The 18,617-nt window shown below is 38.9% G+C and overlaps 1 protein-coding gene across 4 annotated transcripts in view; it reads left to right on the forward strand.

Moving 5' to 3' along the window:
* Positions 1 to 18,617, forward strand: part of LOC117335648 — a 75,945-nt gene that overhangs the window by 43,760 nt on the left and 13,568 nt on the right. For all 4 annotated transcript variants that reach the window (XM_033895788.1, XM_033895787.1, XM_033895790.1 and 1 more), the window contains exons 2-5: positions 14,521 to 14,763; positions 15,226 to 15,354; positions 15,977 to 16,009; positions 16,887 to 17,102. In XM_033895788.1, coding sequence (XP_033751679.1) covers positions 14,521 to 14,763; positions 15,226 to 15,354; positions 15,977 to 16,009; positions 16,887 to 17,102 — 621 coding nt within the window. The remainder of the gene's footprint in view (positions 1 to 14,520; positions 14,764 to 15,225; positions 15,355 to 15,976; positions 16,010 to 16,886; positions 17,103 to 18,617) is intronic.

An 18,617-nucleotide genomic window follows, 5' to 3' on the forward strand; every position in this document is an offset into this window, starting at 1 on the left:
ATTTACATGTATATAATGCCCTGTGGCTATAATCAATTCATCCATTCACTGGGTCTTTGGTTTTCTTGGCGATATTACTATATTTGGAAATTCAAGAAAGGTGTTTTTTTTTCAATTATCGACAAAATGCTAATTCCTTCGAGGAACCTGAAGTCAAAACATCAATCAAACGTTTTCTGCGCTGAAAAATGGCTTTTCTTTTACATTTATAAATCAATACTGCCATCAATATTACAAGCAGAAATATCACCGTGGATTTTACCGTTAACATTCCTACAAATGCTTCAATCATTTCATTTCTAAAGAGAAAACGCGTAGAAAATTGAATTGATTTTTAAATATTTCATTACAAATATTAATAAAAATTGGTGTTAGGATCCTTTCTGTTGTGTGGGTCGTTTGTCATAAGCCGATAGGAACCTTGTATGGATACGGACTGAGAAGGCTTTCCTCAGATTACGTCATTTCTGTGTTCGAACAGCCTTAAATCTTAATCAAAGTTTTGAAGGTATTACGTTGAGTTATTTTACAATTTCCGATTTTTCTGTTTTTATTCTGAAATGCTTATTAATCATTTAGCTGTCATTATCTGATTTCAGCGTTATTGTATGACGATCCCCTTACTTTGATGGAGTTGTTCTGTCTAGTAATAGGCCTTGCATGCATGTATCCAACCAACGGGCTCTGAGGAACAGCAATCGGCACTTCATTTCCGGCGCGTCGCTATTAAATTGTATGCTAAGTCAGCGGAGATAAAACAACAAAGGAACTTTTATCTCTTGTTTTCTTAAAGAAGATAAATACTTAACTTTGAACACGACGTCTTGAAAATCAATCGATTATCCCGCTTTTATCTACAATTTTTTTATTGAAAAAAAAAATTATTGTGTTTTCATCTGATTTTATGTGCTATGAGGTGAGTTTATGAGACGAAAACTAAGCATTATACATAGCAGTATTCCGTCCAAAAAAACATGTTATGCCAATCCATCAGCGGTCCCCGATATCGGGGCATGCGACCACTGGTGAGAGGGACGAAACATTCGAGAATGCTATTTATAGTTCTGACGTTCACTGGGTCTTCCATCGATGAAAAGCGACCCCTGGTGAGAGTTGCGAGGACATTAATGTTGTATGTAGTCATGCCACTTCCCCTATCGATATAAAACTCATGCTGAGGATAGCTAGTTTGCATCGATTTTTGGAATATGGGAAAAGGCAAGCTTGGTGTTAACATCACATTAAATAGCTAAATTACGTAACTCTCCTGACCACTGAAGGGCATTTGGAGGTCGGTACTCCGTCTAGAATGTAGACAAAAAGAAATCATTCGGAGCCTGTACATGTCAAATAAAGTAAATATCCCGATACCTTCGTTAAACACCTTTGATTTATCCTCAGTTATTGTGAAGTTTATTGTAACGTTTAATTGTTCCTTGATTGTTACATGTCTAAAGCAAATAACATTCAACTAAATATGGAATTGTCTGAACATACTTGCATTATTTTAATCAACACTAATTGACGGGATTCCTATTATTACCTGACCACTTGGACATGTTGTCCTTTCAGGCAAACTGGCGAGTCTTCAATAGGCCGTTTAAGACAAGTTTCCTGTTTTATCCGACCAATTTATGCGAGCCCTTCGGAGAAGATACGTTGATTTGTCTGTCTTGCCTGATCGGGCCTTCCTTTGAGATAGCCGAGGGTGGGAACAATTCTCCGAGCATGGAGATTTCTACATCCCCCTCTAAATGTATTATCCCTATAAAAACATACATAAATATATAACCCCTATAAAAACATACATAAATATATAACCCCTATAAAAACATACATAAATATATAACCCCTATAAAAACATACATAAATATATAACCCCTATAAAAACATACATAAGTGTATTACCCCTATAAAAACATACATAAATATATAACCCCTATAAAAACATACATAAATATATAACCCCTATAAAAACATACATAAATATATAACCCCTATAAAAACATACATAAATATATAACCCCTATAAAAAACATACATAAATATATTACCCCTATAAAAACATACATAAATCTATTATTCCTATAAAACATACATAAATATATTACCCTTATACAAACATACATAAACCTATTACCCCTATAAAAACATACATACATCTATTACCCCTATACAAACATACATAAATCTATTATTCCTATAAAAACATACATAAATCTATTATCCCTATAAAAACATACATAAATCTATTATCCCTATAAAAACATACATAAATCTATTATTCCTATAAAAACATACATAAATCTATTATCCCTATACAAACATACATACATATATTACCCCTATAAAAACATACATAAATCTATTATCCCTATAAAACATACATAAATCTATTATTCCTATAAAAACATTCATAAATATATAACCCCTATAAAAACATACCTAAATATATCATTCCTATAAAAACATACATAGATCTATTATCCCTATAAAAACATACATAAATCTATTATTCCTATAAAAACATACATAAATATATTATCCCTATAAAAACATACATAAATATATTACCCCTATAAAAACATACATAAATCTATTACCCCTATAAAAACATACATACATCTATTATTCCTATAAAAACATACATACATTTATTATCTCCCATTAGTTTGTTATCCCTTTTCTGCCATTTTGCGTGTATGCTTTGAAAACTTTTGATAATGTTTAACCATAATATTGTCATGACATTTAAACTTCAAAATCAAAAGTGTTTATACTCGGTCGCATACAATGTGAATTTCACTTCCGGTTAGGTACATCGTACGCGCAACGACATTGCCTGCTAGTAATCCGACCTATATAATGATAGTGATATATTTCTTGGTTTCAGAGGTTTAGAATCTCTATTTAGTGTGGTAGCAGTTCTGAACCCCTTCCTGCTCTGTGTACGCCAACCTACCTTATCATACTTTACTTCCATTAATCTCGCCGCCGTATATAACTGTGTGACAAATAACAAGTCTACCAATCGTCACTTTGGATATGGTTTTATAACTGATCTATTTTGGTACACGCGTACGCATTATATCAGAAGACGATCCAAGAATCTCCGTGGATATTTTATTTCTAAAGCTCCCACGTAGCTGTACAAAACAGCTGGTACCAAAACGGGTTCTCATATAGATATACACTCCTAGTGACAGTGTTTCAGCCTCGCTCTAACGCCAACACAAGTAGTCCCTTGTAGCCTCTGATATACTCCGATACTCGTTAACCCGTAAGCAAATCAAACATCAGTAGATGCATCAGCACAAGGCCATTCAAATATAAATTACTTTTACTTAATGTTAACACACCGATTTTACATAAGTCGCCGATATATCTATAACAGATTGTACCGAACCCAGTATGGTACTGACAAGAGAAATTCAGGGGCCATCTTGCAGGTAGGGCGTAAGAATTGTACCTGCTATACCCCATGGTGCGATTCTAAAGGGGTTACTAAATTTGGGGATCCTTTTCCATTGAAGACTTCCTTATTTGTGTCCTTCCAGTTGCTCGTTCGTCCGTCACAGGAAAGTTGCGGGTTCTCTGACCTGACCGAGAATTACTATCATTTGCTTTATGTTTTGTTATAATTTCGGCCGGATGTAGCGTCACGCGTCCATGTGTATGTGATATATTTCTGTGTGGTAGCACTATAAAATGATACTAAACTGTATTTCATTGTAAACCAAGTCAGGTTCAGCAACTTCGGTATGGCCAACATGAAGGTAACTGATCAACGAAAATTGTTCAATAAAACGTCAGATTTACACCTGGAGATAACCTCTTCTGACAATTCAAACTTATCTTTAAACCTATAAGTGTATGTAGAAAAGCTACGTGCACGATGGAATGTCTTTTTAACACGGATTCTTGAACGTTGTGTTGTCATTAGGTATATAAACTACGTTTGTAAAGAAAATGAAAAAAAAACTGTAGAAAAGGGACGATTCTCTCCGGTGTTAGGTATAAATGGCGATAAAATTGAGAAGACATTAAAATTAATCATTGTCGTTTTGCTCCTTACCAGACGATATTTCGATACAATCTGAGTAAAGTTGTCATGATACTTCATGTAACACACTGTTCCCCATCCTCCGATATTGGGTTATTTTTGTTGACTTCTGGATGTAAGAAAATCCTGATAGTTAAAATCCGCGTTCGTTGACTTCTAGATCCGAGAGGATCCTCACACAAGGTACTTGGGCAATACCTAAATGTTGTTCGGAAAGCCTCATATCACAAGGTTTATGCAAAAGCTCCACACACACACATAACTGGTGCCAGTATTCATTATAGTATCGCGAAATCATCCCTGACCCTTAGAAGCCGTAAGAATCTCGTCCTTCCCCATATGCCTCAGCACGAGATTCTGTCATCAACTTATTGAGATACCTAATGGAAGCCTCAGTTTTGTCTTTTTTTTTTCGAAAAAGCGAGACATTTTAACTAATACATTCTCGTTTCCAAATTTTACTACGAAACATTATTGGAACTACGGTGGGATATTTCAAATTAATTATATTTACTTGCATAATTTGTGTATGTCAACGTTACTTGTCAATATAACCAGATATACGTCATACATAATGTGACGATACCTTGGTTTACAAGCATGTCGACCTCATTTTAAAATTACCTCTACGTATATAAGAAAAGATGTCACGAAAACGATTTTTTTTAAGTAAACTCTCGTTTTCCGGGGCCATCTTTGAAAGTAAATAAAACTTAGTGTCTACTGATCACTACAATTGATGTACTGATTAAAGTAGAGTTTGGCGTGAGATATGATATCATAAAGGGTGGCAACGGAGTTAATAGAGTTAGCCGGAAAACCTAGGATATGGAGATACTAGATTTAGCCGGAAAACCTGGGATATGGAGATACTAGAGTTAGCCGGAAAACCTGGGATATGGAGATACTAGAGTTAGCCGGAAAACCTAGGATATAGAGATACTAGAGTAGGCCGGAAAACCTGGGATATGGAGATACTAGAGTTAGCCGGAAAACCTGGGATATGGAGATACTAGAGTTAGCCGGAAAACCTGGGATATGGAGATACTAGAGTAGTCCGGAAAACCTGGGATATGGAGATACTAGAGTAGGCCGGAAAACCTGGGATATGGAGATACTAGAGTAGGCCGGACAACAGAGTTTTTGGGGGTTTTTTTTCGGTTTCAAATTGAATTTCATTCATCCTAGCAAAGTTGAGGGATGGTAGGTTTGGGACCCAGGGTTCAACCCTCTTACAACATGAAGCCTCTCACAGGAGGTCTCTTTCACATCTTTCACACGTTCATTTTCATTTCGTCCCATTTACTCGTTTTATAGAGAAAAAGAAATATTCGTTCTACATTCATTCATACAGTAATTTTTTCAACAAAGCAAAGAGGGGGCTACATTTACATACATTCATGCTAAGAGCTACACAGCTTTTTATTTATATATTATTTTTCAATTTAACGATAAGATATAATTTTTCAAAAACTCTCCAAAAAGGGAGACTATAATGTGTAATAATGTATGTGTGCATATGCTGTATCACCAATAGGAAACCTTAATAAAAAAAATAGACGGCACATTTACTTTACTAGGAATGATAACGAAAAAGGACAAACACGGAAAAGGAAAATTTGAGTATTAATAAATATATAATATACAAATGGCACAATACATTTACATTATCCGCCATATTTAGTACAAAAAACGCCTAATAATTATTTTTTTGAAAACTCATTATGTATGGTCTGTTGTTACAAAGAGACACCCATATTCCTTGTACTATTTATATAGAATAATTTTAAGTTGTAAGGGCATATTTTTTTTAATTTCAATGCTTCACAGAATAAAAGTACTAGCTAAGTTAGGGCGAATACAGAATATGCACTTTCATATCTACATGAAAATATTACACTAACTCCACAGCACAAAGAAAAAAGGCGAAACAAAAAAAGAAGAAATAAAACAAAACAAAAATACAACGTCATAATTTAATGCATAAACTCTGTCTATACACCTTTACAACCTTTACACAGATGTATTCAGTCATCTATATCAACATTGCGCATTCATTCACACATGCTGTCTTATCATACATACTTGCATGCATTACTATATATTTACCATTGTATGGCACTGCCACTATATAACCCTACCAATTCAGTTGCGAGTTCACCAGCTTATGAACTGCCAACTGAAATTTGAATTTGAAAATTTCAAAAAAAAAAATCGCACGACAAATAAAAAATCGCAGATGGTAAATATAAGCATTGAACGGCTTTCAGTTGGCATTCATAGTCAATATGAATGCCAACTGGACAGAGGCATATTCAACATGAAGCGCTAGCGCACTACATTTGTACATGGAATTTGCCTCTGTCCCGTTGGCATTCATATTGACTATGAATGCCAACTGAAGGCCGTTCAATGCTTAATTGTATATGATATATAAAATATACAGCACAGAAAAAAAACATGACAAAAAAAATATCCACTGTGTTGCCATAAAGGTCAGTTGAGACTGGCATCATTGTACATACATTATATATAGGAATAATCTTAAATTGTACACTCTTACACTCACACATACACACCCACTGATAGTCTGATACACACACACACACACACACATCCAAATATACATATATTAACTTCTGGTAGTTTAGATGATATAAGGTGTTTTTAAACCGTTAAATTCCTTGTGCCACATGCACTGGGGATACAAATATAACATTAAAAGCACGTTTTCAAAGAAGAAAAAAGACAATGAAATGGTATACCTGTACAAAAATGAGAAAGAGAGCACAAAAAATTAATTGTTAAGGGAGAACCATTTCTGGTTAAATATATCCATAGAATTGTTTTATATAGCAAAACTTCTCTCTATCTGCTTTATTTTTTTAAATTGTTTCTTGCTACCATCAAAAGTTGGTAGGGTCCATCTGAAGCGACAATTATAAATAAAATATTCAATTATCAATATAAGTAGTTTGTTATTGGCGGTCCTTTGTCACAAAAAAATAGTACGTCTTTGATCCCCATCTGGCCCGTTATTCTAAAATTAGTCTGGTTTATATTATTCAATCAATTTCACAGTTCAATCCATATTCTATCTACTTTTCTACAATAAAAAAAATAAGTGTTCATGAGTTTCAGGGGAATCTCTACAAAAGGTACATAAACTATCATCAATTGCTTTAATTTGATATACACGTAGAAAAGTATTTGTAGTAAAAATCCTATGAAGAATTTTAAAATGTTGATTTTAAAACTTTGTATCCATAGTATTTTAAAACTTATTCTATAAATTGTATTCCAATCAAATTCCTCATTTGGATTTATATTAAATTTACGTATCCATTTCTCTTGCTTTTCTATATGGTATTGTAAGAGATTTGTATACATATTTAAGATCTTTCATTTCAATAACTTTTTTAAAAAAATCTGTACTTCTTCCTGTGACATTTTCTCTTCTCAAACGATTTTATTTTTCCCTTGGTATCTTCCCAACTAATGAAAAATATTGTAAAAAACTGAGATTATTACATTTTATCTTAACCGTATTGAAAAGTAGAACATGTAAGTTATTATCTAAAAAAATCTTTAACTAGTTTAATTCCATTCATTTCATACACAGGAAAAATGTCTAAAGAGAGGAAGAGGTACATAATTTGAAATATCCTCCTCGAGGACAGTTGATGGGTCTTCATCCTTATATTCTGCCCTTTCTAATATGTCATCTTTCCAAAAAGTATTAGTTAAGTTTTTTGCTATTTCTTCTAGTTTTATTTTCCTCGGGCTCCACATCCTTTCCCCTCCAAAAATAAAGTTTGTCTTTGCTAAGTATTGCCAGTCACTGGCTTCATTATATAGCCTTTTAATCAATTTTTTTTTAATACTTCATATAACTTTTAATATGTATCATCTTTAATCCATCTTCTTCATAATCCAGAATCATTGTATTTCGTTTAATTTTGTCCCGTTTATATCCCCATATGAACCTGTCGAAAACTGAGTTTATTTCATTTATCCATTTTTTGTCAGGGTTTGGCAGAAAATGAATTATATGTGTTATAAGAAGCCGTGCAAGTGTTTTGATAACAGTAATTTTCCCCAGTAGAGTAAGGTTTCTTTTTGACCACATTCCAAGAAGGTTTTTTTTAATTTTGACAACTTTTCCTTATACATTAAATTCCATAATATCTGACGGAGAGCAAAGCTGGGATACGGAGATACTAGATTGGACTGGAGAACAAAGCTGGGATACGGAGATACTAGAGTGGACTGGAGAGAAAAGCTGGGATACGGAGATACTAGAGCGGACTGGAGAACAAAGCTGGGATACGGAGATACTAGAGTGGTCGGGGAACAAAGCTGGGATACGGAGATACTAGAGTGGTCGGGGAACAAAGCTGGGATACGGAGATACTAGAGTGGTCGGGGAACAAAGCTGGGATACGGAGATACTAGAGTGGACTAGAGAACAAAGCTGGGATACGGAGATACTAGAGTGGACTGGAGAACAAACCTGGGATACGGAGATACTAGAGTGGTCGGGGAACAAAGCTGGGATACGGAGATACTAGAGTGGACTGGAGAACAAAGCTGGGATACGGAGATACTAGAGTGGTCGGGGAACAAAGCTGGGATACGGAGATACTAGAGTGGACTGGAGAACAAAGCTGGGATACGGAGATACTAGAGTGGTCGGGGAACAAAGCTGGGATACGGAGATACTAGAGTGGTCGGGGAACAAAGCTGGGATACGGAGATACTAGAGTGGACTGGAGAACAAATCTGGGATACGGAGATACTAGAGTGGACTGGAGAACAAAGCTGGGATACGGAGATACTAGAGTGGACTGGAGAACAAAGCTGGGATACGGAGATACTAGAGTGGACTGGAGAACAAACCTGGGATACGGAGATACTAGAGTGGTCGGGGAACAAAGCTGGGATACGGAGATACTAGAGTGGACTGGAGAGCAAAGCTGGGATACGAAGATACTAGAGTGGACTGGAGAACAAAGCTGGGATACGGAGATACTAGAGTGGACTGGAGAGGAAAGCTGGGATACGGAGATACTAGAGTGGACTGGAGAACAAAGCTGGGATACGGAGATACTAGAGTGGACTGGAGAACAAAGCTGGGATACGGAGATACTAGAGTGGACTGGAGAGCAAAGCTGGGATACGGAGATACTAGAGCGGACTGGAGAGCAAAGCTGGGATACGGAGATACTAGAGTGGTCGGGGAACAAAGCTGGGATACGGAGATACTAGAGTGGTCGGGGAACAAAGCTGGGATACGGAGATACTAGAGTGGACTGGAGAGCATAACTGGGATACGGAGATACTAGAGTGGTCGGGGAACAAAGCTGGGATACGGAGATACTAGAGTGGACTGGAGAGCATAACTGGGATACGTAGATACTAGAGTGGTCGGGGAACAAAGCTGGGATACGGAGATACTAGAGTGGTCGGGGAACAAAGCTGGGATACGGAGATACTAGAGTGGACTGGAGAACAAAGCTGGGATACGGAGATACTAGAGTGGACTGGAGAGCATAACTGGGATACGGAGATACTAGAGTGGTCGGGGAACAAAGCTGGGATACGGAGATACTAGAGTGGACTGGAGAGCATAACTGGGATACGTAGATACTAGAGTGGTCGGGGAACAAAGCTGGGATACGGAGATACTAGAGTGGTCGGGGAACAAAGCTGAGTTACGGAGATACTAGAGTGGTCTGGAGAGCATAACTGGGATACGGAGATACTAGAGTGGTCGGGGAACAAAGCTGGGATACGGAGATACTAGAGTGGACTGGAGAGCATAACTGGGATACGGAGATACTAGAGTGGACTGGAGAACAAAGCTGGGATACGGAGATACTAGAGTGGTCGGGGAACAAAGCTGGGATACGGAGATACTAGAGTGGACTGGAGAACAAATCTGGGATACGGAGATACTAGAGTGGACTGGAGAACATAGCTGGGATACGGAGATACTAGAGTGGTCGGGGAACAAAGCTGGGATACGGAGATACTAGAGTGGTCGGGGAACAAAGCTGGGATACGGAGATACTAGAGTGGACTGGAGAACAAAGCTGGGATACGGAGATACTAGAGTGGTCGGGGAACAAAGCTGGGATACGGAGATACTAGAGTGGACTGGAGAGCATAGCTGGGATACGTAGATACTAGAGTGGACTGGAGAGCATAGCTTGGATACGAAGATACTAGAGTGGACTGGAGAACAAAGCTGGGATACGGAGATACTAGAGTGGACTGGAGAGAAAAGCTGGGATACGGAGATACTAGAGTGGACTGGAGAGCAAAGCTGGGATACGGAGATACTAGAGCGGACTGGAGAGCAAAGCTGGGATACGGAGATACTAGAGTGGTCGGGGAACAAAGCTGGGATACGGAGATACTAGAGTGGACTGGAGAGAAAAGCTGGGATACGGAGATACTAGAGTGGACTGGAGAGCATAGCTGGGATACGAAGATACTAGAGTGGTCGGGGAACAAAGCTGGGATACGGAGATACTAGAGTGGTCGGGGAACAAAGCTGGGATACGGAGATACTAGAGTGGACTGGAGAGAAAAGCTGGGATACGGAGATACTAGAGTGGACTGGAGAGCATAGCTGGGATACGAAGATACTAGAGTGGTCGGGGAACAAAGCTGGGATACGGAGATACTAGAGTGGACTGGAGAGCATAGCTGGGATACGGAGATACTAGAGTGGTCGGGGAACAAAGCTGGGATACGGAGATACTAGAGTGGACTGGAGAGCATAGCTTGGATACGAAGATACTAGAGTGGACTGGAGAACAAAGCTGGGATACGGAGATACTAGAGTGGACTGGAGAGCAAAGCTGGAATACGGAGATACTAGAGTGGTCGGAGAACAAAGCTGGGATACGGAGATACTAGAGTGGTCGGGGAACAAACCTGGGATACGGAGATACTAGAGTGGTCGGGGAACAAAGCTGGGATACGGAGATACTAGAGTGGACTGGAGAACAAAGCTGGGATACGAAGATACTAGAGTGGTCGGGGAACAAACCTGGGATACGGAGATACTAGAGTGGTCGGGGAACAAAGCTGGGATACGGAGATACTAGAGTGGACTGGAGAGCAAAGCTGGGATACGGAGATACTAGAGTGGTCGGGGAACAAAGCTGGGATACGGAGATACTAGAGTGGTCGGGGAACAAAGCTGGGATACGGAGATACTAGAGTGGACTGGAGAGAAAAGCTGGGATACGGAGATACTAGAGTCGACCGGACAAAAAAGCTGGGATTCGGTGATAATAGAGAAGGCCGGACAAAAAAGCTGGGATTCGGTGAGAGTGGGGTTTTGTGAATTTGATGTTTGAACTAGTTTTAACCAATGTAACTCGAGTGTAGCATACACTAATAGAATACAATTAAAATGGATTCTTAGTGCTAACACATAAACGACAATAATTGTAAAATGATATCTGTGTTATTTGGTACAAATAATCAAATTCTTACAAGCCATTGGCGAATTGAACAGCCTGCGTCGTGGTAAAAAGTGTTATCTAACAGAGCAGATTCTGTCCCCTGGCCCCCAGCCTATCGCTGCTATCGTTGTATTCTGGCTGTGTGTCGATCTACATGTATCGGAGGTTAAAACAAAGCGCTTTGCATCACTCTAAACTAGCTTGCGTGTAATTTTACCAATCGATAAACATTTCTGCTGATTCAGCCATCCTCCTTCATTATTCGGTATTGGTTGTATTGATGCACAGCCAAACAAGCTAACTTCGTTACGTCTATCAAACGCATGGAGGACCAGTACCATAATTACCCATGATGCCATCCGTCAGCGGGATATTAACAGCAGTCACGTGGGTATAATTGGAACTATTGCTCTTAATACACTTTGCTGTCAACATGATATTTTCATTTTGAACTCGTTTTATAGACAAAACTTGGAGTGAATGCAAGATGTACAATAGGTATTCTCCCATCCCTATCAAACCCAGGGGAGACGGGACGGAATGGCAGATCTATCGTTATCACCACAAACTGAATCTCCTATCAACTATCCTGAAATTTGAATATCACCCTCGCCACTTTTCATCGTTGTAGTGGCAGAACTCTTCTGCCTCAAAACTTTAAGACACACTCCACTATCAATGTAACACAGTACTAGTACCCATACCACAGTAGCTGCTACCTATTAACTCGTCCAGGCTGAATTTTACGCGTTCGATAAAGTGTTTGTCTGAAACCTAGTGGCCCCGGGTTCGATCCCCTGTGACAAATATGCCCGTGTAGGGGAAATATTCAGTCTTCCTCCAAAAGCATCGCTATAAAATTTGAAATCTAGAGCACGATTTCTTTCCGGGAGGTAAATACTACATTGTGGCTCGGCAAGAGGTATTTTCTCTTTAGCTCATTCTGTAGAGCGGAAGTAGTAATCCTGGGGTCGTGGGTTCGATGCCAAGCGGAAGCTTTGATATGAATATAATTTAGTGACCTCACTTATTCCTCACTACCAAATTAAAGTAGAATATAACCGAGTACAGCCACCCACACTTACGACATCGGTACAGAAATGAGCATGTAGCTATGAGGGGGCGAGTTTGAAACATGAACATTTTATCATACAATGTGTGAGAGTGTAGCAATCCATTTGTTGGCATGGAAACTGTAACGACATCAAACGAGCGTTTCTATTTCACAGAGTAAAATTGCATGTTACCCGTAACAACGTCAAACAAAGTAATTTCTGTTTACCAATCCACACAACAGACCACTGCAATATAGGCGCTTTCACCTGCATCTTCATATAACCATTTTCTCCGCAATCTCGGTAAAATCTGCTTCCAAAAGACCTTGAGTAGAACAACAAAGGCGAAAACGACATGATTGTCAGAATGATGACGTCACATACATTAACATTGCATTAAACGGCACCAACACGTTCGGTATATTTACATTTGCTCCGCATTTCCCCATTGACACAATGCTAAGAGGCAGTTGCCACCATACGCCTATAACACCCAGTGCCTCAGGCTATAACACCCAGTGGGTCATGTGACATTAAAAAAGGCGGGATTATTTTGTGTTGGTTTAGTTTTTTTCAAAGTTGACGAAATGGTAAGACAATGTAAATATAACAACATTACAACCACTGTTCATTGCTTAAAGAAATACGACAGGCAAAGCCACGCTATTCTGTCGCATGGTTATACATGTTCTGTGAAGTATAATATCACGTGATGTGCATGGAAGGTCATGTGGTGCTCGAAGTTCAGCGATTACGGTTTTGCTTTAAAAGATCACGTGATGTATTGTATAGGGACATATGGTATACGATATTCTACGATGTAGTTCAAGCAATGGTAATATTGTGATTAATCGCAAACATTGCGATATCACACAGTATCAGAACCCATCACACGTAGAGAATGGTAACCATGTACCAGGGCGCCTATGATTTACGAAGCGAATGGGATGAATTATTTAGGACAATAGCCGGGAGTGTTCGGGATGTGTGAAGATCAATAACTGGTATCTATGGTAATGGCGTGTACCTCACGGAATACCTTAAAGAGTAAAAATACACCTTCAAATGATAGGAATAGTTTGAATGGGTGACAGCAATACTTGTTAAGTATGCCTCCATTCATTAAATGGTCGAGCATAAGTGCACTAATTAGCACCATATGATTTTGACTCTGCTCTTTATCATAATTTGAATATCCCCCCTCTGTACTGGTATCAACCACGTGACCGCTAAGAGTTCCCCACTTTAATGTGCATGCACGTATGTCTACGTTTGGCTAATAAACGAACTTGTCCATATCTTGCTTTTGGTTCATCAAATACACTTTCCATATACTGCGTTACTTTGATTCCAACTCGAACAGACAGAATGAATATACCTAACCTTAAATCCCATTGTCTGCCAAATATACGGTACAATGTATACAGGAAATGCATCTGTTGTTAGTCAAACTGCTATGACTGACACATTTTATTTTCTGGCGATCTTGATTTTGGTATAATACGTAGTCGCATGGTCTGTATTAAACGTGGATGTTTAGCCGTGAGAGATAACCACTATTTAATTATTACACCAATAGTGGCGATATCGATTGATAGGTTGCTATCTGATGGGCTTACTATCTATGAAGCGGTCACTTACAGCGATCTCGGCGTGTTGTGGTCAGTAATTGCTAGTTCTGTCGGTCTCAATATTCCAGCCAGACTCAGCCTGCGTCTGACAGCGTTAGAAAGTCACCCTTCCCCCGATCCCTACCCCTCCTTCTCCCCTTCCTTCTGTATTCCTCAGTCTCTGTTACGGCTACCATTATCTCCACAACTGCGTAATCGGTTGTCCCCATCAGGCCGCCATTATTCATTAACCTTTATTACAGCTGAGTTGCTGTCTATTTCAGAGACCTCCTCATTTCATGTATTTACAGACGATAACCAAACAGTAGATGATGTCATTGATTTGGACGATTCCACCGCCACAGGAAATGAGTCGCTTCTAGAGGCAGCAGACGGAAAAATCATCTTCGAAACATACCCAACAAAGCTGGTAGAATCTTCACGTGATATTATCAGCGATGACGTCGATGGATTTATTGGTTCCGGTTCCGGTTTTGAAGAAGAACAGAGCAATGTCACGGAAGTGGAAACTTTCACGTCTCTGAAAACATCAGGTCGGTGACATTATTATTTACTTGACGTGTGCTGTAACAATTGATCAGTGTGGGTTCCATGTCGCAGAAAGGGAAGTCACTCTTTAAGTCACCATACAACTAAACGCTGCTGTATCTCCCCAAATTGGTAGAAATAATCGTGTCTAGCAGCCATTTCTCATCGTGTTCTTCATACAATTGGATAACCTAATTTCGGAGATGTTTAGCTACTTTATAAGGTTCCTTTTTTCACAGAACAACTTGAGAAATACCAGGGCTGGGAGCTCTAGTTCATTTCTCTGACGTAATATCTCGTCTTGCATTCTTTTCCATTTCGAGCCGTTTTAACTTTTTTTTGTTTACGACTGCCTTCTTTTTCAGACATACGATCAATGAAAAACGTTTACTTAATTCGTCCTAGTATTGTCTTCATATGTCTGTCGTCACGTCTGATATGATTACGTGTTTATTTACATGTAACAGGTCCAACGGACACTACCCCATATGTGACGTCAGCCCCTGTCACTGAGGAACGTGACGACGATGACGTGGAGGCGTCGGCCAACACGGAGATTGTAACCATGAGAGACGATAGCGTCACCGAGGAACCAAGTACGTCATTGTTATATGTTTATATTCTAAGTGTTGATTCTTTATATGAACATACAAAGTGAAAACAACAAACATTTGACGATGAAAACACCGTGAATGCAATGTGAAAATATCGTTTCATGTTCAGATTTTCCACACAATGCATCAGTTAAATATTAATACGCCAGAAAAATAGTCCGCGTTTCATTATCTTGAGTGGTGTTCTCTTTGCCATTTATTCTCATGAAATAAATCTAATTTACCATTTACCACGAATCATGTTATGTGATGTCTTACAAAAAGAAAAAGAAAAAAAAACTTTTAAAATGTGGAGGGACACGGTAAACATGGCAAGGTGCATTGGCGGGATCACCGGCTGTTCCATCAATTTTGCATTGTTCATATATAGCTATCAAAAGTTATAAAAAATAAAAATAACTCTTTATTCCAAATAATCAAATCTACATCATAATGTAAATATATGAATTGAATGGGGTTTTTTTTTTCTTTTTGAATAGAGCATAATGTATATATGTTAGTAACTTATTTAGATTAAAACCAAAGCAATATACGTACAAAGTACATTAGGTGTTACCAATATTATAAACGCAATTTAATTAACAACAATCTTTTTTAATTTCAGATGTGTTTGACGATGCTGACAAAATTCCAAGCTGTACGTATCATACTGTGTTCTTTGTCTATCATCTATCTATTAAAATTCATCACGTAATCGGCATGTTATCCCGTTTATGTCACCTATGTAATATACCCTAGAAGGTTTTCCATTGATTGTGCCAATCGTAATATGGACAATGGCGGGACGTTATGCATTGTAAATGGTGCAACAAAATGGCTGTCTCCATTTAAATAAAATCTTACACATTTTCACTTTACTTATGTCAAAATATAAGTATTCTGAGTTACACATGTATGTGATAAAAGGTATCTTATTGCTAATCATTTCATATGAAATTTTATGAAACTCTTTTCGAAAGATTCAATTTTTAGTCGCCGAGACTCGTAAACATGAAAGCCTCTAAGATTCGTTTTATAAAAGATATCCTATTTTGATCAAACCCAGAATGATACTTGAATGGTACTTCAATACAATGGTATTCCCCTTATTATCCGTTTAAATGCTGAAGAGATGCTTGCAATAATGGCTGACGATTGCGTGCATTGGTATTTCCAAAAATGTCAATTTGACAAATAAACTATCTATTTGTAACTACCAGAGTACCAACTATGCTAATTTCACTTTCACTAACGAGATACTTACAGTAATTACATTTGCCTTTTATTCTGTTTAGTCTTGTACACTGTGTTTTCTACTATATTGCACAGAAGTCTGGGGTCTTGAAAATTCTTGGCATGATACGAAAAGAGTTCCTGTGACCAGTAGCCTACGGCCCCTGCATTTGCCTTTAGAACAAAAATAAGAACTCGTTTTATTTACATATGTATATATTGTTGGTATGGATATAGAGGCTTTCCGCATCAATCAATTTTCCTAATAATGAATAAATGTGTATTTCCTATTTCCGTTACAGTTCTCAAACTATGTGAGAAGAAAAACTGCAGATATGGTGGAGTGTGCGTTCGAACTGGAGATGAAAATGTGGAATGCGCATGCCCAGTGCAATGCGGAAATGAGTTCGGAAATCAGCTGTGTGGCTCTGACGGGACACTTTACCCTAGCCCGTGTCACATGGAACAACAGGCATGCGAACAACAACGGAACATCACGCGCGCCGATTACCGCGCATGTAAGTTATTCTTCTGACTAGGTATGGTATTTTAGTGTGATGTAACTATAAGATTACCCGGACTTGTTTCCATCATCCATGAAACTGTAAAAGTAGTCATCTTACTAACCCTGACATGTGGAATTTCCCTTTAGCCTAGTGGTAAGATGTTTGCCTTGACACAAATACAAGTTCCTGTTGTGTTTGTTGGTTTGTCGTACAGGAGAGTAAAGACGCAGTACCCAGCATATACGTGTATGCTATAAAGCCAGGGGAGCTGCTTAGCACTCCCCTCAGGGCAGTGTCTACCTGAGGTTTTAAACTGTTGAATACTCTCCTCGGTGCAGTGTCTACCTGGGATTTTAAACTGTTGAATACTCCCCTCAGGGCAGTGTTTACCTGGGATTTTAAACTGTTGAATACTCCCCTCAGGGCAGTGTTTACCTGAGGTTTTAAACTGTTGAACACTCTCCTCGGGGCAATGTCTACCTGAGGTTTTAAACTGTTGAACACTCTCCTCGGGGCAATGTCTACCTGAGGTTTTAAACTGTTGAACACTCTCCTCGGGGCAGTGTCTACCTGAGGTTTTAAACTGTTGAACACTCTCCTCGGGGCAGTGTCTACCTGAGGTTTTAAACTGTTGAACACTCTCCTCGGGGCAGTATCTACCTGAGGTTTTAAACTGTTGAACACTCTCCTCAGGGCAGTGTCTACCTGAGATTTTAAACTGTTGAATACTCTCCTCGGGGCAGTGTCTACCGAAGGTTTTAAACTGTTGAACACTCTCCTCGGGCAGTGTCTACCTGAGGTTTTAAACTGTTGAACACTCTCCTCGGGCAGTGTCTACCTGAGGTTTTAAACTGTTGAATACTCTCCTCGGGCAGTGTCTACCGAAGGTTTTAAACTGTTGAATACTCTCCTCGGGGCAGTGTCTACCTGAGGTTTTAAACTGTTGAATACTCTCCTCGGGCAGTGTCTACCTGAGGTTTTAAACTGTTGAATACTCTCCTCGGGACAGTGTCTACCTGAGGTTTTAAACTGTTGAATACTCTCCTCGGGGCAGTGTCTACCTGAGGTTTTAAACTGTTGAATACTCTCCTCGGGCAGTGTCTACCTGAGGTTTTAAACTGTTGAATACTCTCCTCGGGGCAGTGTCTACCTGAGGTTTTAAACTGTTGAATACTCTCCTCGGGCAGTGTCTACCTGAGGTTTTAAACTGTTGAATACTCTCCTCGGGACAGTGTCTACCTGAGGTTTTAAACTGTTGAACACTCTCCTCGGGGCAGTGTCTACCTGAGGTTTTAAACTGTTGAATACTCTCCTCGGGCAGTGTCTACCTGAGGTTTTAAACTGTTGAATACTCTCCTCAGGGCAGTGTCTACCTGAGATTTTAAACTGTTGAGCACTCTCCTCGGGGCAGTGTCTACCTGAGGTTTTAAACTGTTGAATACTCTCCTCAGGGCAGTGTCTACCGAAGGTTTTAAACTGCTGAATACTCTCCTCAGGGCAGTGTCTACCGAAGGTTTTAAACTGTTG

Source organism: Pecten maximus, chromosome 10 (assembly GCF_902652985.1).
Source record: "Pecten maximus chromosome 10, xPecMax1.1, whole genome shotgun sequence".
In the NCBI taxonomy this organism is placed as follows: Eukaryota; Metazoa; Mollusca; class Bivalvia; order Pectinida; family Pectinidae; genus Pecten; species Pecten maximus.